Source organism: Phlebotomus argentipes, unplaced genomic scaffold (assembly GCF_947086385.1).
Source record: "Phlebotomus argentipes unplaced genomic scaffold, Phlebotomus argentipes genome assembly scaffold_18, whole genome shotgun sequence".
Taxonomy (NCBI): Eukaryota; Metazoa; Arthropoda; class Insecta; order Diptera; family Psychodidae; genus Phlebotomus; species Phlebotomus argentipes.
This window is the reverse complement of record NW_026776177.1, coordinates 12,948,738-12,974,039: the sequence shown is the minus strand read 5'-3', so window position 1 is coordinate 12,974,039 and position 25,302 is coordinate 12,948,738. Positions and strand designations below refer to the sequence as shown.

Below are 25,302 nucleotides of genomic sequence, written 5' to 3'. Positions count from 1 at the left end.
ATCTCAGTTGATCACTGTGTAGATGAAGGCCACGAAAGACATCGAAGTCTTCAGGACCTGAACAAGAGTATTTGCAGATATGACAGTAACTCCGCCTGCGTCGATTCCTTTGGGGATCTGCGCCATTTGCAGGATCACGAGGAAAGTCTTCTGTTCCTGCACACTTAGTTCATACCACGGCGTCTGCTGAAGCGCATCTGCCACTTCCTGAGTTTTATCCAGCAGTATTTGGCCAATAGAGCAGACAATAATCAGTTGAAAAGTGATAGAAAGCAATCCTATTACAGTTGCAATTGAGATGGACAAGTAACGCATTGAGTAGAAATTCGAGCAAAGCATCACAAAATTTGAGCAAATCATATGAAGACTGAGTTGCCAAAAAATCCTCCTCAGGACGTCCAGAATCTCATGGATTGTCAAGTGCATTTCATACATGCTCTTCAATATCGTCACTTCTGATATTCTGGACGCCATATCCTTGGTGATTTTCAGTTCGCCCACGAGAAAACTCACTATGATGACAAGGACACAGTCTGATCCAAGGACAACGATGATGAACGTAGCAAATGTCGCAGACTGAATGAAAATGTCCAGCCAATGATAAAGAAAGGGCGTCGAGTACATCAGAAAGGTGTTGGTCATGTAGTAATTAGTCAAACACGTGCAGATCGATGCAATCACAGTGATTCCAAAGTAGATTCTAAAAATAAATAAGTTATTAAGCTGACTATACGCTCTATGCTTTCCAAAATCTACTGTTTGTTAGGGGAGTTATAAAAAAAATTTGCAAATTATTACCTGACAAATGTCATAGTAATACTCAGTGTTTCCGGCAAATGAAACTTCCTGACGCCAGACATCATGTCTTTCTCTTTGATAGATTTCTCCAATTTTTTCATGAAACCTTTGATTTTGGCCAGCTCCTTTTTGTATGAGAGAATTACAAAATACTTCCAGAGACTCTGATAAACCGCTCCTAAGAACATCATTAAATAGGTCAACTTCGTTTGATTCGCAGCCATTTCCACGTTTACGAGTTCTTGAATCACACACCAACCACAGTTGGCCAAAAGCAGTGGATAGATGCACAATCTGAAGAGATCTGTGAGTCTCCACAGGTATTTCTTATTGATTTTGGGCAAGAATTCGCAGAACATGCAGGAAAGACAATAATCAAAGTATTGAAGACTCTCACTGACGATTTCCACATTTGCTGCCATCCTGACCAAGAGTACGACTTGAACTGTTCCTTAAAAGTTCATAAACTCATAAGTAGATGAATTTTTCATATTTCTTTAATATATAATTCATACATATCGTATTGACCTTCCCTCTCACTTTAGACAGTGTCATCAAAGAGACTGTTCAGCATCCTTGTGACATCCTGAGGCTTGTACTTCACGTACTTCTCAGGATTCTTGCTGAACTGCACATCTGCAAAGGTCTCAAAGAAGGCATTATACTGTGGGATCAATGTCTCCGAATTGTCTCTCTTCAATCCTTCTCTCAAGATCACATCTGGCACGGAAATACCACGCTGAGTCTTCCACGCCTCCTCCAGATCCTTATTGAAGTTGGCGAAGCGCTCCTTGATCACTGCACGCTCCTTGTCACGCACCTTTCCAGCTGCTGGTCTGGGAAGATCCTCAAGAGGGGAAATGTGTGCCAGAATGCGCTGCCAAGATCGCTGATACGAATTCTTTAAGTCTTGAATGAGATCCTGATAGTTTTTCTCACACTCTGGCTCAGTGACGGAGAGAAGCTCCAAGAGATTTGATCTCTGAAGCGATTTTAGAATGTAATGAATGTTGTTCAAACGGAAGAGATGTCTCGTGGCCACGTCGCTGTACTGTTCACACTTGGAGACGATGGTCAGATTGAGCTCAGACAGAATTCGCTTGATGTAGAGTCCAAGCAAAGCTCGCCGACGATCCTCAGGTGACAGCGACTTGTGGAGTGCGATGGAATCCAATTGACTGGCGTAAAATGAGTCCGTCTGGAGAATTCCACCAATAACATCTGCATGTTCATAGAGATGCTCAACAAACCAGATGGAATTGCTAGTCAATTCATGCACTGTTGCATCTCTCGGCACATTTCCTGATCCCGAGATTGTACTGGAACTCATTGCCACGAGATTTGTTCCTGTATCACCTCTCACAAGATCCAGAAACTGTTCCAAAGCTTTTGCTCCGGTGCTCTGCAGTTTCTGCAGCACCATTGCCAGCTGATGACGCTGACTCGTGTCGCAAAGCTTCTCAATGTCCGGTTGCATGAGGATGACATGCTTCAGAGCCGAGAAAACGCCCAAAGCAGCTGTCCAATCCTTTCTGGCGATGCTTCTCAACACCTTAGTTGTGATGCTCTCAGCATCTTTTACCACCATCTCAATTGAAGTGGATGCTAAGCGAGAGAAAACCTCTCCAAGGCGTGAACTGGGAATCACATCGGCCAATATCTGTCGCTCCCAAATCAGAAGACGCTGAAGCCCTAGCAGAAGAACGAGATATTTCTCTAAATCTTGATCTCCATCTCCAACATGATCATCAGTGGTGAGATTGTCTCCATACGCAGAGTTCTTTCGGATGGCAAAACGACTTTGCTCAATTGTCTGGGAAGCTTTTAACAGCATTTTATTAGCCTTGCGCTCGAAAATCTGCTGCAGCCTTGCCGATGTGGATTTCCTCGGCTCAGGCTTCCCATGATATCTCACTTTCAGCGGCTCACTGCCCCAACTTCCGCTCTTCTGATGATCCTTCAGCATCGCCAGAGATCTGAACACCACGTCCGACCGCTCGTCAGCATAAATTCCCACATATTCGCGCCTCAGGTTGTTTTCCAGCCACGCCGCCACGATTTTCAACTCCTCCCTGGCAGTTGGCGGAAGTTGCTTAATACTGGGACAGTCCTCATTGGACGAGTCCTCCTCAATGTAGATCAAATCCAGCAAATCTACAGGCTTCATGGGACTGCAGTGCTTTCTCAGCAACGCCTTGAAGTGGTTATTCAGAGACTCGCAACCGGTGTTGAAGAGACTCGTGACATTGTCCAGCTCAACACTCTGTGAGTTATTGTTCAGGAAGTAATCCTTGGCGGCTTTGAGGCGATCTAGGGCATCCAAAAATGTGGCCACATCGCCCTCATTTGGCCCCAAGTGGATCAAATTGCACACCTCTTGAGAGGCGTCATAGTGCATAAGAACACTTTCTAGACACTGCAGCGTGGCATCCAGGTTCTGCTGTCTCTTCTGCAAGTGCTCAGTTTCGTGATACACCGGCAATACGGTCTGTTCGAGCCTCCCGAGACGCTGCTCGAAGGAATTTAGAATCGTGGACATGGATTTCGTAAGGTCCTGATAGTTTTCCACTCGTGTATGAAGAAGGGCTAAGTTTGCCTTTTCCTGAGACGAAAAATCATATAAAAATCGTGATTTTTGGCAAATTCTCATTCTTACCTTCTCTAGCTTGCACTCTATTTCAACTGTATTATTCAACGAAGCCATTTTCTTAGAGAAAATTTAGAAAATATGTAGAGAGAAAAATACTCCCACTTCTGTTTACAATTTTACGAAATGTCACTACATCGCTCTTCGCCGCCACTGGGCGTCTCCACTTGTCCGTGTGTCTGAAATTTTCCTCGTCGGAAATCCTTATTCAGGGATTATTTCCTATTAGATCTCCACATAAGAAACCTTCACAAATATGATTCCTACAAGGTAAGGCACAGTTTTCCTTATAAACCGCCGAAGGAAAGCAACAGCAAGCGGTTTACCGATTGGGAACAACGCACGTGGCAGCTGTTTTCCTGTCCAATATTATCTAATTATCAGCGAATTACCACCCCCACATTCCTCAGTAAACACCTGAAGAGCGTCACTGTTAAATTCCCCATGCAATTGATCAATTAAAATGATGAATAACAAGACGGAGAACTAAAAAAAAAAGCTATTTAATTATACTCCTTTATTGAGAATCCACTTTTCTTATACGTCCTGCACGTTTCTCGCTCCACTGGTGACCCCATTTACTCGTACACCCAGTTCTCCAGAGCCGGAGTCCAACTGACCAGCTCTTTCTCAGTGAACCACAGTGCGATCTCCTTGTTTGCCGATTCCACAGAGTCCGAGCCGTGGATGATATTGCGGCCCACTTGCACGCACAAGTCACCGCGAAGAGTTCCGGGGGCGGAATCCGCTGGATTCGTAGCGCCAAGCATGACGCGGCCGGTTTTAACAGCGTTGAGTCCCTCCCAGACCATGGGAACCACTGGGCCCGAGTTCATGTAGGTCACAAGGCCCGGGAAGAAGGGACGCGCACTCAAGTCAGCGTAGTGCTTCTCCAGATGCTCCTTGGAGGCCTAGAAGAGTCACGTCCAATTAGACGCTGCCAAGAAACCATTAGCAGTCATATTTGAGACTCACCCACATGAACTTGAGGGCCACGAGTTTGAAGCCCTTCTGTTCGAACTGCTTGATGATCTTGCCGACGAGTCCACGCTGGACGCCGTCAGGCTTCACCATGATGAAGGTGCGTTCCTTGTTGCCGGCCATTCTGTCGATGATATAATTCAACAGAGCGAGAACAGTGCAGATCATAAACTAAACTGCGGCGGAATGGCAAGAAACACGAAAAGCCGGAAACTTCCTAGACAATCGATTAATAAACCGACGCCAGCGCCAATCCTCAACAAGAACTTTGCAACTATTCGCCACGAAGAGCGCCACTCTAGCAAAAGAGTGATTTTTTCTTACGCATGAAATCTTGGGTTCTGATTTGATAATAAATTATTCAAGTTATTTGTTTTGAATTCTCTGATTGATGTGATATTTTTCGCATAATTCGTATCACTTGCCTGTTCAAGTGAAATCAAAGGTTCATCAAATGCAAAACACTGTCGCACATCCGCGTGATATCAAAATAAACCAAAGGTTGAAATGCGACCTTGGAAAATGCAATACCCAATGCACAAATTGCATATTTCTTATATACCTTTTCCTCAAATTTGATATTTACCTGAACACCTGAAATGCGGAACTCAGTCTCATGATTCTCTAGTCACAAATTTATGCAAACTACTTAATCTATATGCACTCTGACAGTGAAATAATCACTGAAATAACAAAGATATGTACCAACTAACAATTCGTTACTCTTTGCGCGCCTTTTCTATATCAAAATTCCCCATTGCTGATAAATTGGCGCTGCATGCATTCATCGATTCATCGCAGCGTCTTCGGAACACTTTCGCTGCTTACTCGCTGGCGTTCGTGTAGCTGTGGAAATTTCCAAGCAGAAGGTTTTTTGGCACGCTTTTGGTGTTGACGAGGAATTGTGCGTGGTGAAAAGAAGTTTCTAATCAAGTGAAAATCGTGTATTTACTGTGAATCAACGATCTGATACGCGAGAAGATGCAGCAGCAGCTTGGGCAGACGCAGGTGATGCTGAAGATGAACGACGTGCCACTGTCATCAGTTGGTGAGTGTCTCGCCGTGTGTGTGTGACTAAGATGGGGCTCAGGTCTCTGGGCATTCTTCCCTGCTATCTCGCCACGGAGACGTTCGAGCATAAATTTCGGTGCGAAATCGCTGAGATTTCTTGACATTGATTGAGGTGAAAAATTTTCCGCAGCACCAACCAATATGGTTTCCCCTGCCTTTTGTCTCGCTCTGGCGACTTGATTGATTTTCTGAGGGAATTACGTGTATCGGGCCGGTGCCTCAGGCTGTCCAGAAGGTAGCCCTGGTATTTGGCAGGGGCGCTAGAAGATCAGTAAGGGGACACATGACACTCCAGGTTGCGCAGAGAGTGCTCAAAGACTTCCCAGTGTCAAAAGACCTTCACATTTTGCTTGTAATTCAACTACACTCATAGAAAACGCTTGACCGTCGTCGCACAAATTGGTAAATGTGGGTAACATGACGAGAAGATTTCTTAATTTCACATACAGGTGGCATGAGAATTTATCAGCATCAGAGATAATTCATGTTATTAAATGAGAAAATTGTTGCAGATTTCCACATTGCTTATAAATTCAATGCAAGCAGATGTAAATGTTCTTTCTTATCTGAGATTCCTACAAATAATCAATTGCTATCACCGTCCGAACTGTTGTGATACATTTCAAATCGTTAGATACATATTCAAATTTCCTAAAATTCCGTCTTGTTGCGCTTTAAATGCTACCCTTTTCCACAGTGTGACTGAATGCGCAGAAAGCAATGCGAAAATGAGTGAGGGAATGTTTAACGGGGGCTGAAATGGGGTGCTTTCGTAAGTGAAGATATTGATTAGTGTCTGCTCTTTGCAGGTCTTCTGGAGTTGGCCCACCGTGAATACCAGGCGGTGGACTATGAGAATGCGGAGAGGCATTGCATGCAGTTGTGGCGACAGGACAGCAACAACACGGGTGTTTTGCTGCTCCTCTCATCCATCCACTTCCAGTGCCGCAGACTGGACAAGTCGGCTCACTTCTCCACGCTGGCCATCAAGCAGAATCCGCTGTTGGCTGAGGCCTACAGGTAACAACAGCCAGACAATGGCTTTAAATAAATGGCAAATCTGTGCATGAGCATTCTTGAGTGTCCAATGTAACAAGGACGAAACATTCTAAGTAAGACACGTGCAACTGCGAGTTTTCATTGAAGAATTCAGTTATTTTCCTGTACTTCGGTGTACGTAATACACTTAGCAAGCAGCTTTCTATTCACAATTGTGATTACATAGAGACTATAAATAAATGTTGTACATTGATAAAGCAGAAAATTTTTATTGAGAATTAAAATGTCTCGAAAAGCAAGTAATCGATAAGGATGACTTTGTGTTTGCTCTTCATTCAATGCCATTTAAGCGAAGCTTGGGAGTTATAGGGTTTAATTGGTAAAATCAATTTACCGGTCATGAATTGTCATATTTGAATTGAATATCTCGTTTTGCCTCCGTTTATGAAATTATGTATCGATTGAATGAGTTTTGCCAGTCATAAGCAAATATTTGCACAATTTTCCATTCAGAGTTATTAACAGAATTGTTCTCGTTGCCTTTGCAGTAATCTGGGAAATGTGTATAAGGAGCGTGGGCAGCTGCAGGAAGCTCTGGAGAACTACCGTCATGCTGTCCGACTAAAGCCTGACTTCATCGATGGCTACATCAATTTAGCAGCGGCTCTGGTGGCTGCCAGGGATATGGAGCAAGCTGTTCAAGCCTACGTGACAGCACTGCAGTATAATCCCGTAAGAAATAACCCAACACAATTGTATTGCCAATGTCTCTCGGGAGGAGAGAATATTGACTCCCAGCAGTGTTCAATTACGTGTCTCTACTTTCGCATGTAATTCAATTCGTGATCACCCAAGCGGGAAAAGATAGTGAATGACTTCATTACAGGCTTCATTAAGGCTTCTTTTAATAAATTTCTAGGATGATTTTTCATCGCAGTCCTTCGCAGAAATGGGGCAATTTTATTAGTATATTCTATTAAAAGCATTACTAATGGATTGGGTTTGTTAGTGACGAAATGTATGTGCTTTTCACAACATTTCCAAGGTTATTTTTTTGGCATTCACATTGGAAAATGTTAAGAAAATAAATTCCATACTATTGACTGTACCAAGAATAGAAATTGTGTCACATTGGCAATAATATTTGCTCTAATGCGAAAGAGAAAAAAAGTCCATAAAGTGAGATAATTTACATAATTGCCAAAATGTCACAGCAAGTTTGCAAGTTCCAACCTAAAGCGACAACGAATGTAATCATAATTTGTTGGATTTGGGTCTCACAATCAGAGGAACTATATAAGTAGTAGAGAACACGGAGTTAATTGCATTAATATCAGAGGTTCTATAGAAATTGGAGTTGACACTCAAAGTGATTCCATCGCAATAATTCAGATTTATTGGGAACGTGTTTTTGAATCCCATCCAGCTGGTGTGTTTTGTAAGGCATTTATATAACAAGTCAATTTATATTATTCTTTTGAGGACTGTGGAAATTTTTCACCGGAAGCATGATAAATTAGCAGTCTACTGTGGTGAAGACCCACGCCCACAGGAATGCCCCGCCCATTTTAGTGGCAAAATATATGTGATTTTAGAATTTGGTTCTCTTTTTCGTGTCTTTTCAGGATTTATACTGCGTTCGAAGTGACTTAGGGAATCTTTTGAAAGCATTAGGTCGTTTAGACGAAGCGAAGGTATATTTGTTGTATTTCCATCTACATACATTTCTTTGCATACATATTATTTTACTATGAATATTATTATCAATTCAAGAAGAAAAATCCGTAAATTTGATAATACGAACACAAATTAGTTATGATTTATTTTGTCAAAGTTGGAATGCATGCGAACATTTATGTCTGTGGGCAATTTGAACCTTTCTTTTTGCCACTCTCTGAATGTGATTAAAAGAAAGGACCAAATTGATAATGAATGACGAGCCGATAAGCTATATCACTGGTTTTTTTCTGTTGAAGTATCTCTTAAATACATTGTCATGACGATTGAAGTACAATTGTTGCAGCCGTCTTTGCGATATATACTCACATAGTCCCAAATATGCTCCCTGGCCATTTTGAGAGATGACTCAAGTGGCAACTTGAGTGCTTCTCATGTGTATATTTTTTGGCGTAAAATAATCATCTTTGGCGTAATTTGCGTAAAGACCCTGTCCCTTTTCATGCAGAGAACAATCGTGTGTGATGTTTAAACTAGGCGTAGAAAAATTATGACGACGTTCGCACAGGAGGAAAGGATGATGGATCACTCTAGTCTCAACTAGAGTCAACGGATAATGCAGAATGATTGTGTTTTGGCGTAAAAAACATCATTTATATCATTATCTTTCAAGGCGGCTTCAACAGTCGCGCGAATTTCTATAGCAGTGATAAAGATGATAAATGAATAATTGTTGATTGATAAACAAGTTTGCTGATATACAAGAACGAAGACGCAAAAACAACGTGAATTTGTGTGAATTTTGTTGAATGGTGTTCGTTTCTTTTTCTAATTTAAAACATTAATTTATTTGATTTTATTTCAAGACAAAAAGAAAAGAGAAAATGATCTAATTTATTTTTCTAGCATATATGATGAGCATATTTAGGAAAATAACAAATTTTTCACAATATAATTTAGTTTGTAAGAGCCAGAGAATTAAGCTAAAATAGATGATAGTATTCAAAATTTTTTATTATCCTAGGATTACTTATAAGATTTTTATTATATTTATGTTGTTTATTATATCTTATGAATTTCCCATCTGACTGACCAAATTCTCGCCTAAATAATTTCAGTGATTCACCAACAAATTTGATCGCTTACTAATGAAATGGCCGCTCATGAAAAAACATGGTAAAGAGAGAAATGTATTTTCTCTATGAACGTGATTTTTAGACACAGAAAAAGCAAACTTTTTTGACTAGATCAGCAAAACTGCAATATTCCTGATTTCCCAAAAAAAAGAAAACAAAAATCAATTTGCTGTAAGTCCCCAAAAGTGCTGCCTATTTGCCAAAAATGAAGGTTGAGCATTTCTTTGGGCCTCATCAAAAAAGTCCCCCTTTTTCAGTCGCGCTATTGAAAGGGGGTCACAAATGATGAACTGAGCTGTCGTCAGGTAAAGTAGCCCAAAACCGAGATGTAGGCCAAAACTATTTACAAGAAAACGAAAGAAAATCATGAAATTAAAAAAAAAACCGGAAGTTTTGTTTTGCAAATTTTTTTTTAAATTCAAAATTTTTTTTTATCTATTTTGTATTAATACAACGATTGAACGAGCTTAGTTTCCATTTTATCCTTGTTTGAGTGTTTATTTCTTCTTTATTTTATAACTGATGATAAACGCAAGAAAAAAAATTATGTTTCGAATGCTGTTTTCTTGTTCAGGATTTACACGATGACCGATGATGTGCAACTATGTTGAGGAAAATACTTTTTCAGAATGAGAAAATTGAAACATTTTGATTCCTTGAATACATTTTCGAGATAAAAAGAAGTCCGTGAACATTTCACTTTGGCGTCAATTTATCTTTGTGAAGAAGGAAATATAAAAATCATCATTTGAAATGATAAATACACTTTGATGATGATTTTCCCTTGTTTTTGGTATGGCGTAATTTTTGTAAAATACTCATAAAGTGACTTATATTGTTTATATTTTAATTTTGCATATTTCCCCATGCATTCTTCAATTTCTGTTAGGAAAATTTTTGCATGAACGATGAATGTTTGTAATGAAGGTTAAATCACGTGAATTGAGAATTGAAGAAGATGGTGGAATGTGCAAAATGATGTGGCGTAGTTGTGCGTAAATTGTCTTGGCGATTTTTGGCAAATACTTCGTGATAAATTATGTCCCCTTTGTGCGTAAATTGAAAAAAGTGGCGTAGTATTTATATATCTCACATGCAATTTGATATATAATTTTCTGCAAGATATATTTATCACAAGAAGCAATTGTTGAAGAGGATTTATTTATGAAAGTATCACATTGAAAACTTTGGCATTTCATTGCAGAAAAAAACACATTTATTCCCATTTTATAAATAATTGATTTGCTTTTGTAAATCTTCAGCAAACGATATAACTGAGCAAAATTCATTTGATAAAAGAATGCTTGTAGTAGTTACGATGATAATTGTTGGCGTCGTGTGATTTTTGGCGATAATCGCGATGAGAAACTGTTGAAGATTTTAAAAGTCTTATCAATGCAAAAATTAGTAATATGTTGAAGTTTTCACTGTGCATATTCATAAAGAGGTCCAAATTTTGGCGTAAATTCAACACCAATTCCCTCCATTACTGACTGTCTCTCCTCTTTTTTATCACAAATAGCAAGAAAATATCGTGAAGAGACAAATAAGATTTGTGTACAGAAGAGATTTTTTTCAGATATTCTAAATTTATTCCATGTTTTATTTCACTGAAATCATTGATAAATTTTTAATATCTTCACACCAACTTTGTCGTTCTTTTATTTGATTATTAGATAGTGTGAAGATCTTTTTTGCAATTGATATCAAATTATAAAGCAATTGAAAGTATCTTTTGGTAAAGATTGAGAACCTGAAGTCCTCAACTGATGATAAATTTCATCACATAAAAGAATTGTTCAGATTCGGTTCTAGAGTCAAATTTTCTAAAGTAAAAATTACACAATTGTCTCTCTATCTTCCTCTTTTTCAAATCTTTTATTTGGACAAATCAAAAAGGAAGTTGTTCAAAATTGTTGAAAATCTTCTTTTCACTATTTTATTTCTAATACCATATTTTTTCTTTTCTCTTCCTATGTTTCCCTTCCCCCTTGAAAATATCCAACATTGGCGTCAATGTTGTTCCCTATGAAATACACAAACACACAAAATAACAAATCCCTCGATTTTCCTCTGTCAATTGTTGACTGGGAAAAAATCCACCTTTACCGGACGTGAATGGAAAATGCGACCACCAAAAGGCGTGCTACTTGAAGGCCATCGAGACTCGTCCAGATTTTGCTGTGGCCTGGAGCAATTTGGGATGCGTCTTCAATGCTCAGGGGGAAATTTGGCTGGCTATTCATCATTTTGAGAAAGCCGTTGCTCTTGATCCAAATTTCCTGGACGCTTACATCAATCTTGGCAATGTGCTGAAGGAGGCTCGCATCTTCGATCGGTGAGTTTATGTATTTTTGTCATTATTTATGCAAAACCTGACTTCCGTCGCAATTAACACACCTGATAGATTTTGAACATATGCCAAGATTCTTCCACGCAGTTTTTACGTATTCTCAGATCATGACACACAATCATCATATGTCCAGATATGTAGTGATTAGAACAACAAATGCGAACAATGTGTTTTTATTTATTTGCATAGCGAAAAAAAACAGACGTTTCATCAAAATATTCATTTCACTTTTTGAGAAATTTCCGTACAGGATTGTTTTAACAATCCGTACCATTTTCTTATTCGTAAATAATTACAGATTCACACGTAAATACAAATTCCTCTCTTGGTGGCATTAAAAAAGTGTTAGCTTGATGGGTAATCTGGAATGTGTTGAGAAATTGTGTGAAATCCTTGAGTTTGAGGATGACGTTTGCTGATGGACATCTGTTTTCGCTTATTTTCACACTTCTTTTGAATTTTCCTTCGGTTCTTGTAATTGATTGTTTATGGTGTTGAAAATTTCACTCATCTTCTCCATGTGCTTCACACAGGAGGAGTTCTAACTATTTGATGGTCTTTTATTACCTTGTTTAGCGAAAATGAGGAGAAATGTATGTCTAATTTTGGAACTCTCAATAACTCTTTACACAGCACTTCACTGTGAAATATAGTGAAAGAAGAGAGAGAATAGATATTCTTTCAGCTATATTTAGCAATCTTTCCGTTCATTTATACGTGTTTTCTGTTGTCCAATTTTTTGGTTTAAGTAGAGGGATCAAGAGCATAGGTTATAGTTACATATTTACGCTTCACACATATCATGGTATAAATACATAGAAAATCTGTCAGCCTTTTCCTCTGACATAAAATTGATTTCTTTGTCACATCATATGGTTTTTATTTGCCAAAATAATCCGCCCATTTCATCGGGAAAGTGTGTGTATATTTCTCAAGGCAAGGATTTTCCGAAATTTGACTGATGATTGATGTTTTCCCTTTTCTTGACAACGCCCCATGTTGAAATAATCGCTAAATAATTAACTTAAGAGAACTTCCTGGGCGAAATCAAATAAAGCTCTCGCTACTTTTACATTAATCATTTTGTCTAAATTAATTATAACATATTACGAATTGTGATTTTAAATTTGACTTTGAATTTAGTCACGCTTGAAGTAAAACCAACAAATGAAATTGCAACATAAACTCTGCCCCATATGTCAATGTTGTCCCAGGGAATTGCTTATATTGAAATACATCTATACAACACTCCTCGAATATATATGACATTATAGAGTGGGAGAGATATCATGAAATAGGATTCAATGGTATTTCTGTGTGGGATTGAAATATTGCGGCAAAAGTTCCTACACGAAAAATTTGTTCCTTTTTTGATTCCTGGGTAGAGAGATGAATGGATATTGAGGTCGAACGTGAGGGTATTTCTCTTATTCTTCTTATAAAATAATACAACACTGATCATGAGCTTATCTAGTGGAAAAGGGAAGTTATTCATATAGATTTGTGACAAAATGAGATTGTTTGTCTTATATTTTCATCAAGATATTATTGAAGATATTTTCAGAATTCTTATTAGGCTAAAAAATATCCAAAATTTTTCTGTATTAGAATCAAGAAAATATCGATTGAATCCTGCTGTGGCGTAAATAATCAATAAACGATGACATCATTTTTACATTCGTAGAGAACGTTAAAAAATACTTCTTGCGGTTTTGTTAAGGTTTGTGCACTAAATCAAATAAATGAAAAAAATAAATTTTATTTTCTGTGCCTTTTATATGGCAACTCTACAATTTCGCAGCACTGTGAACTTCACAGGTTGTGAGAAAATGTAAACAAGATTTTGCAAATGTCTCTCATTTTTAATAAAGCTTTTCTATATGAAAATAAGAAATAGAATGGAATATTAATCGCAATCTTAAATTTCAGAACTTAAAATCAAAAAATTATATATCCTAAAATAGCAACATTTGCATTAAGTTATCCCGTGAAACATGAATATAATTTGAAGATTAGTAATACATGTCTAAATTCTCTGTCGAATTATAAAAATGAAGTAGCAATCATACATAATATATTATTAGAAGAGTGTGATTTTTCGATTGCCATTAATATTAGGAACTTCTTAGCATTGATGGTAAATTTATTAGGTATTTAGCGATAGAAACCACTATATATTATAAGTGAGCTTTTCAATCTCAACGCATTGTACTTTTTTCCACATACTTTTGTTAATATAGAATCAGTGGGATAAAAGGAAATCGTTGAGTTTGGGAATGTAATAATAACATGAAATGTAACAGTCTGCTCGCTCGAGCCCTTTTTTATTTAAATGTGTATGGATAGAAAAAAGAGAGAAAAAGCCTCATGACAGACAATATTTGCTCGTCTAGTGTCTGAACTTTTTGTAGGGGTGGAATGGTGTGTATTGAGAGCCTTTTTGGAGATCTTCTGCTAGCGATTGTAAATACAGGAGCAGGCGCAGGGTGAATACTTAAAAATATCTTCGCTAGGTACCTCCCAAACTTCACCACACAATTCCCTGGATTTTCATTGTTGAGAGGCCGGTGGGTGGAAAAGACTTCCTCAGGGCGCACTGAATTTCCTCCCTTTTCATTCTGGGGTGCGCTATTTTGTGTCCTCATTTTCTCTTTAGTCCTCCCTTTCGTGCATGTGTATGTGTGCCTGCTGGGATGAATATCCCCAAAACGACAGCCGCACAAACTGGTGGACTCTTTTTCTCCCCTCGATGTAAATTGGGGGTGGTGAAAGTGTGTGTGACTCGGGTGGGGATTTAGTCAGATTTCACAGACGCTGGTCTCTTGGCAACAACTGCGAGTGTGGTAGAATTTTCCCACGTCAAATTTTCCACCGAGACGACTCAAAATACACTGATTTCAGTGTGTTACTCAGTGAGTTTGCGGGGAAACTCGAGAGTTGTGGTTTTTAGGGACTGTGTACCAAGTGGTATGATTAACACTGTGGCGCCCATGAGCATTGATGGCAATGCGCAAGCCCTGCGAAAGATGACGATGACGCGTGCTGGGGGTGAAAGATGAGTGTTCCGAGGAGTGATAGTGTGTCTGACGAGAGTGTTTCGGGCTTGCCCCTTCTTCGTGTGCGGACTTGAGCTCCCCGTCACAGTCACTCTCCAAAGGCATTCAGTAGCATAGTGTAGATTGTGGCATAAAGTTTTCACACACGGACCGAGGAAAATCGCACTGTTTTCTCCCTTCTTCTTTCCCTGAGCGCATAGACAATATTTTATAAAAATTTCTTTAATTGTGTTATTGGTGGAAAGTGAATAATATTTGCTACGGATGCAAATTCTATGAGATTGCATACGCCCAAGAGTCTAAGAAAAATCTAGGAAGAGAGGGATTTTTCCGTTGTGAGGGCAGGAAAGACCAATTTTGCCTCTACATATTGACTATTTATTTGGGTTTCCCTCTCTTCGTGCCATTGGCAAATTAGTTTAATTCTGTGCTGAGAAAAACACCCAACGATATGATTTGCGTGTGTTCCTAATTGGTTGGGTGATAATAGCTGCTGCTGGAAGGAAAGAAAGAAAGAGAGACTTGTGAAATCACCTTTTTAACTCATCGACCAAATTATGTGATGAGGATATATATATTTTATTAATATAATACATTTTGGGAAAATTGCGCGAGTGTCATCAAAATTTTTTATGACCACTCCAGTAAGAGGAGTGATGCTCTTATCAGATTTCGATAGCACTGAATACAAATGAATTTATACAGAGAGAGCCTCCAGACAACAACAAAGTGTATAGCAACACTTTTGAGAGGAGCGTAAAGTGCTGAGAAGAGCCGCCGTGTGATGAAATGATGTGGAAAAGGGAGTGACAAAATGGATACTGATGGAGTTCCAGTGCGCCTTTACACAGATTTTTTCCGTTCATCTTGACTGTCCGGAGCCAGGAGGCAAATAGTTGGGACTCGTTTAGGCGTTTCCACAACCCTTGCCGACGAGAATATCCAAACCACCCACCCAACAATTTATCTACTTGATATGGCATGAGATTACGCTGGGTGGGCGACAAAAAACGGGAGGATACACGCAACACTGAGAGAAGAGAATACATAAAGAAGGGATAATACAGAAAATGAATTATATCGCTGTGAACGACAGTTTTTTCCACCCACGACCATCTGAAGACTTGCCACGTACTGTGAAACAAATATTCATCAATTAGTTGTCGTTGAACGGAGGAAGAGAAGGAGAAAGTAGAAACGTTTGTGGAGGCAGGCGATACTAATTGAATTAAGAGAATTTACACACATACACATCAAGTGGCCATTCGCTGCAGGAGGTGCTAAAAGTCACTAGAAATCAGTAGAAAACGACGCCACGACGGCGACAGACGCAAAAGCGCAGAGTTTGTGCACACAGTATAATAATCCTATAGAGAAAGAGTGTGAGAAAAAGAGAGACACGAAACACTAACTCGTCCTTCCACTATAAAAGAATGCACATAGTGTCTAAAGCTAATACAGGGACTGAAAAATATTTAATTAAAAGAAAGCAGAATCCCGTGAAAGAGGAGATTTTTTTTTACAAAATTGCTACGATTGCCAACATTCTCACGGGGGTTGAGAATGATGCTGACGCTCTTTGGCAGGCGCTGTGCGGTTTTGTGTGTGCACAATATCCGTTGGGGTATTAATTGAATCGTAAAGTGAAGTATTGGACGGGGGAAGTGATTAATGTTTGGAAAATGGTTCAATTTGTGGCTATGATGTGACGCGCGCGCGCTCCGAAATGCATTTTGGGTGATTTGCCAAAATTCGTGACCACCTTGGAAAGTGAGGATGTTTCTGGCTTCAAGCTGCACATAAACATGAGCATCGCCGTTATGCAAACTTCATTCAGCACTGCAACGCCGGAGAGGAGTTAAATATAAAGATCAAGAGCAGATTTATAATTGGTGTGCGGATCAAGTTCATGCGAGGACGCAATTCAGTATTAATATAGCGTGTGTGTGTGATATGTGAAGATCTTGCGGCTCTGGACAAAGCCATAAATTCCATTTGACACTAAAGACGACCGTGAAAGGCGCGAGTGTTTAAAAATAAAATAAGTGTCTAATGTTTATATTTTTCATCGGACATAAATCAACCTTATAATATAAATGTTACCGTCCCATGATTGAGCGTTGTTGCAAAAGCACGCGTGTTTGTTTCACAAAGAGGAATCTTAAAAAAAAAAATTGTAGAACAATTGTAAAGAATATATATACGGTGTTTATTGAGTGAATTTAAATAAAAATGAAATCTTACAATAATGTCAATATATTGCTGTGTTTAATCGGGTTGTGGCCGTGAGAAAAAGGATATTCTTACAAAAATAGTATTTTAAATTTATACGTAACCGTTGATTATTTATGAGAAAATATTTGGATAGAGAAGATCAAGATATATATTCATTGAAAGAATTATTTATACACTGTGTGTGCGGTTGGAAGCTCTCGAAATGATGCAAGAGCAGGAGAGGCTCGAGTGAAATACGACAGACACGAAGTAATATTGAAGAAATAACTTGTTGATATGTCAGTTTTTATATAATGTTAATATTTCTAAAAGAGTGTGTGTGTCTGTTAGGAGTTTAGCGCCAAAAGGATCATCATTAAATTCTCGTACCACCGTTTAAAGTGTATCAGAATATCCAGAGATAATTAGTCGTGTCGTCAAATTTTTGTATTACCAAAGGAAACCAAACCAAAAAGTTAGATTATATAGTGACTGTTTTAGAGTATATTGATCGTTAGTACTTTTGTATTGTTAAAATAAAAGTCCACGACGGATAACTAAAGTCAAGTGTATAAACAAGAACACATTCTTCGAACGTGGGGATTAATTGCACAAATTGTGTGTCACACAAAACTTGAGGGAGAAGAAAGGAGAGTAGAAGACAATTTTTTATTATTACAAAATGGATTATCAGTGTATTGTGGTGTACACAATTGTTCGTATTGCGCCGTTCTATCCTCCGCAATCGAGCATTGTTGATGCAAAGAACAAAGAGAGTGGATGCTTGGACTGGATCAAGGCGCAAATCAAGAGGTAATGCAGAGAGATGCTAATGGGATGGCAAATTGTGCTCTGGCGGATGATTCCTGCGCGTTAAATCCGCATGATTTTGCACCCTCTCATTATTTAATGCGTCACACTATTATGAATTTTCCATCCCTCACACTCACTAAACACATAATGATAAGATTGATGAGTTTGAAGCGAAAAGCAATTTTGCCAAATACCGCGAAATATCAAAATAATGAGATACAATGGGTATAAAGTGAAAATGTTTCCACCCACGCTTTTGTGGGAGGTCCTTTTTTCCTTCTCTCTTTCAATTTCATTCGCTCTCTGTGTGCCTAAGGCCTTTTTAATCATTTTCCCACTCGTACGGTGTGTGCGTTTTATAGGTCACTTGCTTAATTCATCCATTATAAATGATTTTTCTGTGTATTTATTCAGAGATAGCTTCTGGGGGAACGGTAAATGTCATTTTGACATGTTTCGGAGTGAGGAAGGATAATCGGCTTGGATATGAGTTGACAAAGGAAACCCATTTTACAAATGGTTTACGGTGAAGAACAAGTAGGGTAAATGAAGACAGTGGAGAAAATGAGCTTTTAAGCGGCAAATGAATATTAAATATAAACATATTAAACAAAAAATTTAATATGATTGAAGAATCTTTTAATTTTTAAGATAGTGGGGACAATCATAACCTTAATTTGGTAAACAAATGCCTAAAGATGTACTTTGAGAGCTGATTTTAGGGCAAAATATGTTCTTGTAAATATTAAAAATGATCAGACACTTGTCGTTTCTACCTGCAATCTCTTTGTCACTCGCAGAGCAAGAAATCTGTTTGGTAAAGATGAAAATGTACAAAATACGCCCAACTCAGACTCGTTGTACATCAAAGAAAATCAGGGAGAGAGAGAGAATATCTGATTAATGTCTGAAATTCTCATGGCTTCAGGAATTGTAAATTATGCAAAGGGTCAAAGGAGGACCCTTTTTCTCTCCTCTTGGGATTTCCAACACAAAAAATCCCTTATCAAATATGCGTTTAACTGTATAATGCCTAGAACAGGTTTTATCTGGGTTGATTAATAATATTGCTACCCTTGTAATTTATTTAAATTGAAATTTATCGTGATTCTCTGTTTGGCTATTTCCAGAGCTGTGGCGGCTTACTTGAGAGCCCTCAATCTGTCCGCCAGCAATGCTGTTGTCCATGGAAATTTGGCGTGTGTCTACTATGAACAAGGATTAATTGATTTGGCTATTGACACATACCGGAGGGCAATTGAGTTGCAACCCAATTTCCCTGATGCATATTGCAATTTGGCGAATGCACTCAAGGAGAAAGGAGAGGTGAGTTTTTCATTAGAATGCTCATAATGTATTTTAAATTTCATTTATGACATCTTCACTGGGTGATGATGACTATTTACATAATCTCTGAAGAAGCAATTTCGGCAGAATGTGGAAACGAAATATGATTGATGTGGGAAAAAATGGAGGCGTGGGTTGGAGCATGTCATGTGGGTAGTTTTCAAGTTGAAACACACTTTATTTCATCCGGAAGAGCAATTACGTCCGGGACATTCTGTTATTAGTGAATTGTTTACTAATTCATATTCAAACAAGTGGGTGAAAGAGGAAATTGTGTGGTATTCGATGAAAGAATTGACAGAGAACGAGCAACTTAGCAATAATGTATTATTTACATGACCTCATTTCACTTCAAACCCTTCGACACTCAATTCTCTCATATGTGGCACACCTTGAATGTTCTTATTTGTTCCCTTTGATGGAGAATTTTTCCTGTAATTTTCTCTCTGAAACATGTCCTGTTCGGAATGAAAATTTAATTAGGAACACTATTTTCATTCATGGTCCCAGTGTGGGAAGACATGTATAAATTCCTTAGAGGGTGTTATTTTTTCCAAATAAATTTGGCTTGTGATAAAATTAGACAATTATTGCTTGATTGATTTTCTCATTTTATTGTCAATGTATATTGTAAGGCGTGGGAGATAAGCTGAAAATGCCTTTCAAACTCTGTGGTTTTTTTTTATGAATGATTGTCATTGAGGAACGATAAAAGGAGTCCTTAAAATCAAGCAATAAACACTGAAGATAAAGTTTGAAGGTTTATTGCTGCAAACGAACATAAAAATTCCTCATTGTGGGTTCATTAAATAGCATTTCCGACTGATAATGTCTATCTTTTGTGTTTTCAGGTGCAAGAAGCTGAGAATTGTTACAACACTGCTCTTCGCTTGTGTCCCACCCATGCGGATTCCCTCAATAATTTGGCCAATATCAAGCGCGAACAGGGGTACATTGAGGAGGCAACCAGACTGTACCTCAAGGCATTGGAAGTGTTTCCTGAATTTGCAGCGGCTCACTCTAATTTGGCGTCGGTGTTGCAACAGCAAGGTAAACTCAATGAAGCCCTTATGCATTACAAAGAGGCAATTCGCATTCAGCCCACCTTTGCGGATGCCTACTCGAACATGGGTAACACCTTGAAGGAGATGCAGGATGTTTCGGGAGCTCTTCAGTGCTACACGAGAGCCATTCAGATCAATCCCGCCTTTGCGGATGCTCATAGCAATTTGGCCAGCATCCACAAGGATTCAGGCAACATCCCAGAGGCGATTCAAAGCTACAGAACAGCGCTGAAGTTGAAGCCAGACTTTCCAGATGCCTATTGCAATCTTGCGCACTGTCTGCAGATTGTTTGCGATTGGACGGATTATGATGCGCGTATGAAGAAATTGGTGAGCATTGTGGCGGAACAGTTGGAGAAGAATCGTCTGCCGTCTGTACATCCACATCATTCGATGTTGTATCCACTGTCACATCAATTCCGGCGCGATATTGCGGCACGACATGCCAATTTGTGCCTTGAGAAAATTCACGTGCTGCACAAGCCACCGTATAAGTTTATGCGAGAGCTTCAGGGTGGCCGCTTGAGGATTGGCTATGTTAGTAGTGATTTTGGTAATCATCCCACATCGCACCTCATGCAATCAATTCCCGGTTTGCATGATCGACACCGTGTGGAGGTGTTCTGCTACGCTCTGTCGCCGGATGACGGCACGACATTCAGGAGCAAGATTGCCCGTGAGGCAGAACATTTTATTGATTTGTCACCGATTCCATGCAATGGCAAGGCGGCCGATCGCATTCATGGTGATGGCATTCACATACTCGTGAATATGAATGGATATACAAAGGGTGCAAGAAATGAGATTTTCGCTTTGCGACCAGCTCCTATTCAAGTGATGTGGCTTGGGTATCCGGGAACGAGTGGAGCCAGCTTCATGGATTACGTGATTACAGATGCCGTGACATCACCGCTCGATTTGGCGCCGCAATACAGCGAGAAATTGGCATACATGCCCTACACCTACTTTATCGGGGATCACAAGCAGATGTTCCCGCATCTCAAGGAGCGTCTCATTGTGAGTGACAAGACACACGGCAATAATGCTGCTGTGGCGGACAATGTGGCCGTAATCAATGCTACAGATCTCTCGCCGCTGGTCGAGAGTACGGATGTGAAGGAGATTCGTGAAGTGGTGATTGCCCAGAAGCCGGTGGAGATAAGCCTAAAGGTGGCTGAATTGCCAACCACCACGCCCATTGAGACGATGATCGCGTCTGGGCAGGTACAGACGTCAGTGAATGGGGTGGTGGTACAGAATGGACTAGCCACGACACAGACGAACAACAAGGCGGCCACCGGCGAAGAGGTGCCCCAAAATATCGTCATCACGACACGCCAGCAGTATGGATTGCCAGACGATGCCATTGTGTACTGTAACTTCAATCAGCTGTACAAAATTGATCCGCTCACGCTGCAAATGTGGGTGCACATTCTCAAGCACGTGCCCAACTCCGTGCTTTGGTTGCTCCGCTTCCCGGCTGTTGGGGAGCCCAATCTGCAGGCTACAGCTCAGCAGTTCGGTGAGTACATCTCCGGCTTAGAGTACATTGGGGAAATTGATGAGTTTGAATAGCCAAATTTGTGTCCATGATATGAATACGACTAATTAGTGATGTAATTCCATTTATCTATCTGTTGTGTTATGCGCAGATGGAAATTGGATATTCATTACATTAGTATTATAAAATTCTCACGTAATAACGAAATTTTACCGAATATGAATGTCAAATTATTTGATTCAATTTTCAATAACGAAATGAAGGTTTGATGCTAATCTGCATTATGTAGTTTTCAATTTTATAAAGCATCCTTGTTCTGGTAAAGAATCAAATTGAAAGGAAACGTGGTAAACATTTTCAATGTTATCATCAGGGTGGGTATTCTAAGTAGGCAGTGCGTCGGTAAATTAAGTTTTCTTCCAAAAATATTTTACCTACAGACTCATCAAGTATTGAGCATAAATGAATGATTAGCATAAATGAGCGTCACAGGTTTTCTTAAGAAACATCATTCAGGATAATATCAACTTAAAATGAAATTCATGAAGCATTGCAAAATGTGGTTTTCTTCACGTGACTAAGAATCATAAGCTAAATGTGTGCGGTTAAGTTTAAAATTGGCGTGGGTGTTTTTTTCCTTGAAGAGTATTGAAGACGAAAATCAATATGTTGCTCAGTTATTGATTTGCAAAATCATTCTATGCGATTCCGTAGCAGATGTTCATGGTTGTGGTGCGCCAAGAGAAGAAGATTAATTATGTCAACTTGTGTGAGGAGTTTAGAAAGAGTGTAATTTGGTATTTTTAAAACTTTTTCTACTATAAAATCCGAACATCGCACAGAGAAGAGGGGAGGGAGAGAAGTAAAAAAAAATTGAGTGGAGTGTATTAAAGATGAGGGAAAATGGTGCTGAAATGCTTCACTGAGTGACTTGAGTAATAACATTTTGTGAGAGTTCACGAGAGAAATTGACGACAAAGTGGTGAATTATAAATGAGGAAATAAATTCAATCGCGTCTCTGTCGCGGTCTGAAGACACAAGAGATTTTTCCTAGTGACGCGCGATATCATATCAGTGTGGACGACAGACGAAAAGACACATGGGGTTCGATATCATGATATGGCGGTGTGTTGAATGTGTGCAAAAAATAGATTCTATTCTCTCCGCCTTCGATGTTGTTCATCGTGAATAATTCCTTTTGTCACACTAGCTAAATAATGGATTTCTGGTGTTCTGTTTTGCAGGTCTTCCGCCAGGAAAGATTATCTTCTCGAATGTCGCCGCGAAGGAAGAACACGTTAGACGTGGGCAGTTGGCGGACGTGTGCCTGGATACGCCGCTCTGCAATGGCCACACGACTTCGATGGATGTGTTGTGGACGGGAACGCCCGTTGTCACACTTCCCGGTGAGACATTGGCGTCAAGGTATGTTGGAATGAATTTTATAGACAAATTGAGAATATAAGGAGAAAAGTGCACAAGGAAATAAATTTCAAATCAGATACTAGAAAGTTCAATCAATTGCAAAAAATATAACTAGAAGATGAAATGAGTTGCAATGAAACATTGCTCTTTTTTCTCGCAGAGTCGCGGCTTCACAGCTGGCCACTCTTGGCTGTCCGGAATTGATTGCCCGAACTCGACAGGAGTACCAGGACGTGGCTGTGCGCCTGGGCACTGATCGAGAGTACCTGAAGGCCATGCGAGCCAAGGTGTGGAAGGCGCGCGTAGAGAGTCCACTGTTTGATTGCAAGCAGTATGCACAGGGCCTGGAGATGCTCTTCGGCAAGATGTGGGAAAGACACGCTCGTGGCGAGACGGCTGATCACATTTCGGCAAATTCCAAGTGAGAGCGCTCGTGGCGGACGTGGAGATTTAAGAGGCGCGACACGGAGAAGAAAAATTAGTAGTGCTATAGAAGGAGATTCTCTCTCTAAAACTGTTTCTTTGTGGAAAACTTTGGTTTTTATATCAATGAGTATATTATATTTTTTTCTTTAAGTGTAGTTGCTAGGGAGGAGTTTTTGCCACTATACAAAGCCAATAGACCACAAGTGGAATCAATGTTTTGGCTCGCTTACACATCATCTTTAGGCATTTAGGAGAGTGAAAGGACAAGAGTTTGAGAAGTATACTGTATGACGATTATTGACTTTAAATTGTCTATTTAGACTTATATTTATGTGTAACTGTAACTGTAATATATGTGAAGAGTTAAGATTAGTTTATTTTCCTATCTTTTTTTCTTACGTTAAGCATATTTGAAAATAATATCCTATTATTACTTTATAGAGAACAACTGTGTGGATTGATAGACTATTCCTTGTGCGGGTTGTTTAGAAATTGGGAAAGTGATAGATGCAGGAAAATTTAGGGTGATCTAGAGGAAACCTTTCGAAAATTACAGTGAATATTAATTTTTGTCACTTGTCCAAATCTCTTTGTAAATATATTCAACTGATTGTATGAGAAATTCATTTAATCTTTTATGTGCTTAAGAATACTTCAAAATATATGTTCTGAAAATTCATTTCACGGAGTCTCTTTACTAATATGGTTTCAAAACACCGTCAAAAGTACGTTTCAGATCGCAATAAATGGTACAAAATTCGACGAGTGGCAATCCAGCGTTGGGGCCACAAATACACTCGCACACGGCGCTCGGTCGCATTGAATGGAAAAAAGAGAGAGGTACTTTTCCTTGGCGAACCACCCAACGAAGCTCCAAGCAGTTTATTAGTCTTTTAGCAACAGTGGTCGAGTGAACAAGATCTGCGTCAGCCCACGAAGAGGCCAGAGCTACAGAAAGCAGTGAAACGTGCCCAAGTCAAAATTTGTTGCCTCAGTGGCTTTAAGGATTAACACACGCCGCGCCAAGGATTATTTCAGGTTGACAGGAGAAGATAGGCTGTGAGTGTGGAAAAGCCCGTTGGAAAAGCGTGCCCACGTTGACCAGCCAGGTGAGTTTGTAAGCTGGGATATGTTTTTTACTCTTTCTCGCCGATTTCACTCTTCGCCACAGAAGAATAATTTTGCCTGCAAAATTGCACTGGCGGAATAAACAATTTAGAGCACTGTGAATTTTTCTCCTAAATGAATTCCTAAAAAAAAATTTATACGCTGCAGCGGTGGAAATTTCCCTGTCCAGACGAGAAATTATGTAAATATCTGGGAAGATCACTCGACCTGTGAAGGTCTTCCACATGAAATATTTTATAGATGAATTGTAGTGTAAGGTTATTGCCAGAAAATTTCATTGTCTCAAGCAGTGAATTTTTAATTTGAAGAAAACTCGCTGCTTCTGTGTGTTAACCAAGGGAGAGGAATTGCATGAAAGTGATGTACAAAATGTCAAGATCTCAGTAAAAATGTCAAGGGATTCATATTTGTCACTCTTTTCATTCATAAAATGGCTTTTAGCACTTCTAGTCGATGCTAATCATCATAAAATTGCTGAATAACTCACTTTAATGAGTTGCAGCACTCATGAAAAACAGCTTAACGCATTAGAAAGGTGATCATATCGATTTTGCTCTAGATTTTATAGTATACAGAATTGTTTAACACACAATTTATTGCAGAGTTTCATTTTGATCTCTACAATGGATTCTCTATTAAATAATGCACATTTTAGGTTAACAATC

At 39.2% G+C, this 25,302-nt stretch overlaps 4 protein-coding genes across 4 annotated transcripts; 1 reads left to right on the top strand and 3 right to left on the bottom strand.

Moving 5' to 3' along the window:
- Positions 1-3: 3 nt before the first annotated feature.
- On the bottom strand, positions 4-1,220 carry LOC132259193 (odorant receptor 49a-like). Its single transcript, XM_059756745.1, has 2 exons — positions 799-1,220; positions 4-700 (listed from the first exon to the last, which is right to left on the bottom strand). Exons 1-2 carry the CDS (start codon positions 1,218-1,220, stop codon positions 4-6), a joined length of 1,119 nt encoding a protein of 372 aa, XP_059612728.1.
- Positions 1,221-1,331: 111 nt separating this feature from the next.
- Positions 1,332-3,945, bottom strand: LOC132260891 (exocyst complex component 7). The gene is made up of 2 exons (XM_059759282.1): positions 3,455-3,945; positions 1,332-3,400 (listed from the first exon to the last, which is right to left on the bottom strand). Exons 1-2 carry the CDS (start codon positions 3,500-3,502, stop codon positions 1,340-1,342), a joined length of 2,109 nt encoding a protein of 702 aa, XP_059615265.1. The 5' UTR covers positions 3,503-3,945; the 3' UTR covers positions 1,332-1,339.
- A 2-nt stretch (positions 3,946-3,947) lies between these two features.
- Positions 3,948-4,679, bottom strand: LOC132260892 (nucleoside diphosphate kinase). Its single transcript, XM_059759283.1, has 2 exons — positions 4,421-4,679; positions 3,948-4,356 (listed from the first exon to the last, which is right to left on the bottom strand). The coding sequence occupies exons 1-2, from the start codon at positions 4,592-4,594 to the stop codon at positions 4,024-4,026; spliced, it is 507 nt and encodes a 168-aa protein (XP_059615266.1). The 5' UTR covers positions 4,595-4,679; the 3' UTR covers positions 3,948-4,023.
- Positions 4,680-5,251: 572 nt separating this feature from the next.
- LOC132260890 (UDP-N-acetylglucosamine--peptide N-acetylglucosaminyltransferase 110 kDa subunit) lies at positions 5,252-24,188 on the top strand. The gene is made up of 9 exons (XM_059759281.1): positions 5,252-5,474; positions 6,307-6,517; positions 7,045-7,228; positions 8,122-8,190; positions 11,451-11,647; positions 18,876-19,071; positions 19,944-21,678; positions 22,903-23,083; positions 23,244-24,188. Exons 1-9 carry the CDS (start codon positions 5,408-5,410, stop codon positions 23,506-23,508), a joined length of 3,105 nt encoding a protein of 1,034 aa, XP_059615264.1. The 5' UTR covers positions 5,252-5,407; the 3' UTR covers positions 23,509-24,188.
- The last annotated feature ends 1,114 nt before the right edge of the window (positions 24,189-25,302 follow it).

Excerpts from the sequence above, each read along its gene's own strand:
- LOC132259193 (XM_059756745.1), bottom strand. The coding sequence starts at position 1,220 with ATGGCAGCAAATGTGGAAATCGTCAGTGAGAGTCTTCAATACTTTGAT. Across the intron at positions 701-798 it reads ATTACTATGACATTTGTCAG|AATCTACTTTGGAATCACTG; the intron begins GTAATAATTTGC and ends ATTTATTTTTAG.
- LOC132260891 (XM_059759282.1), bottom strand. The coding sequence starts at position 3,502 with ATGGCTTCGTTGAATAATACAGTTGAAATAGAGTGCAAGCTAGAGAAG. Across the intron at positions 3,401-3,454 it reads TAGAGTGCAAGCTAGAGAAG|GAAAAGGCAAACTTAGCCCT; the intron begins GTAAGAATGAGA and ends TTTTCGTCTCAG.
- LOC132260892 (XM_059759283.1), bottom strand. The coding sequence starts at position 4,594 with ATGATCTGCACTGTTCTCGCTCTGTTGAATTATATCATCGACAGAATG. Across the intron at positions 4,357-4,420 it reads TGGCCCTCAAGTTCATGTGG|GCCTCCAAGGAGCATCTGGA; the intron begins GTGAGTCTCAAA and ends TGACTCTTCTAG.
- LOC132260890 (XM_059759281.1), top strand. The coding sequence starts at position 5,408 with ATGCAGCAGCAGCTTGGGCAGACGCAGGTGATGCTGAAGATGAACGAC. Across the intron at positions 6,518-7,044 it reads CTGTTGGCTGAGGCCTACAG|TAATCTGGGAAATGTGTATA; the intron begins GTAACAACAGCC and ends TTGCCTTTGCAG. Across the intron at positions 7,229-8,121 it reads CAGCACTGCAGTATAATCCC|GATTTATACTGCGTTCGAAG; the intron begins GTAAGAAATAAC and ends GTGTCTTTTCAG.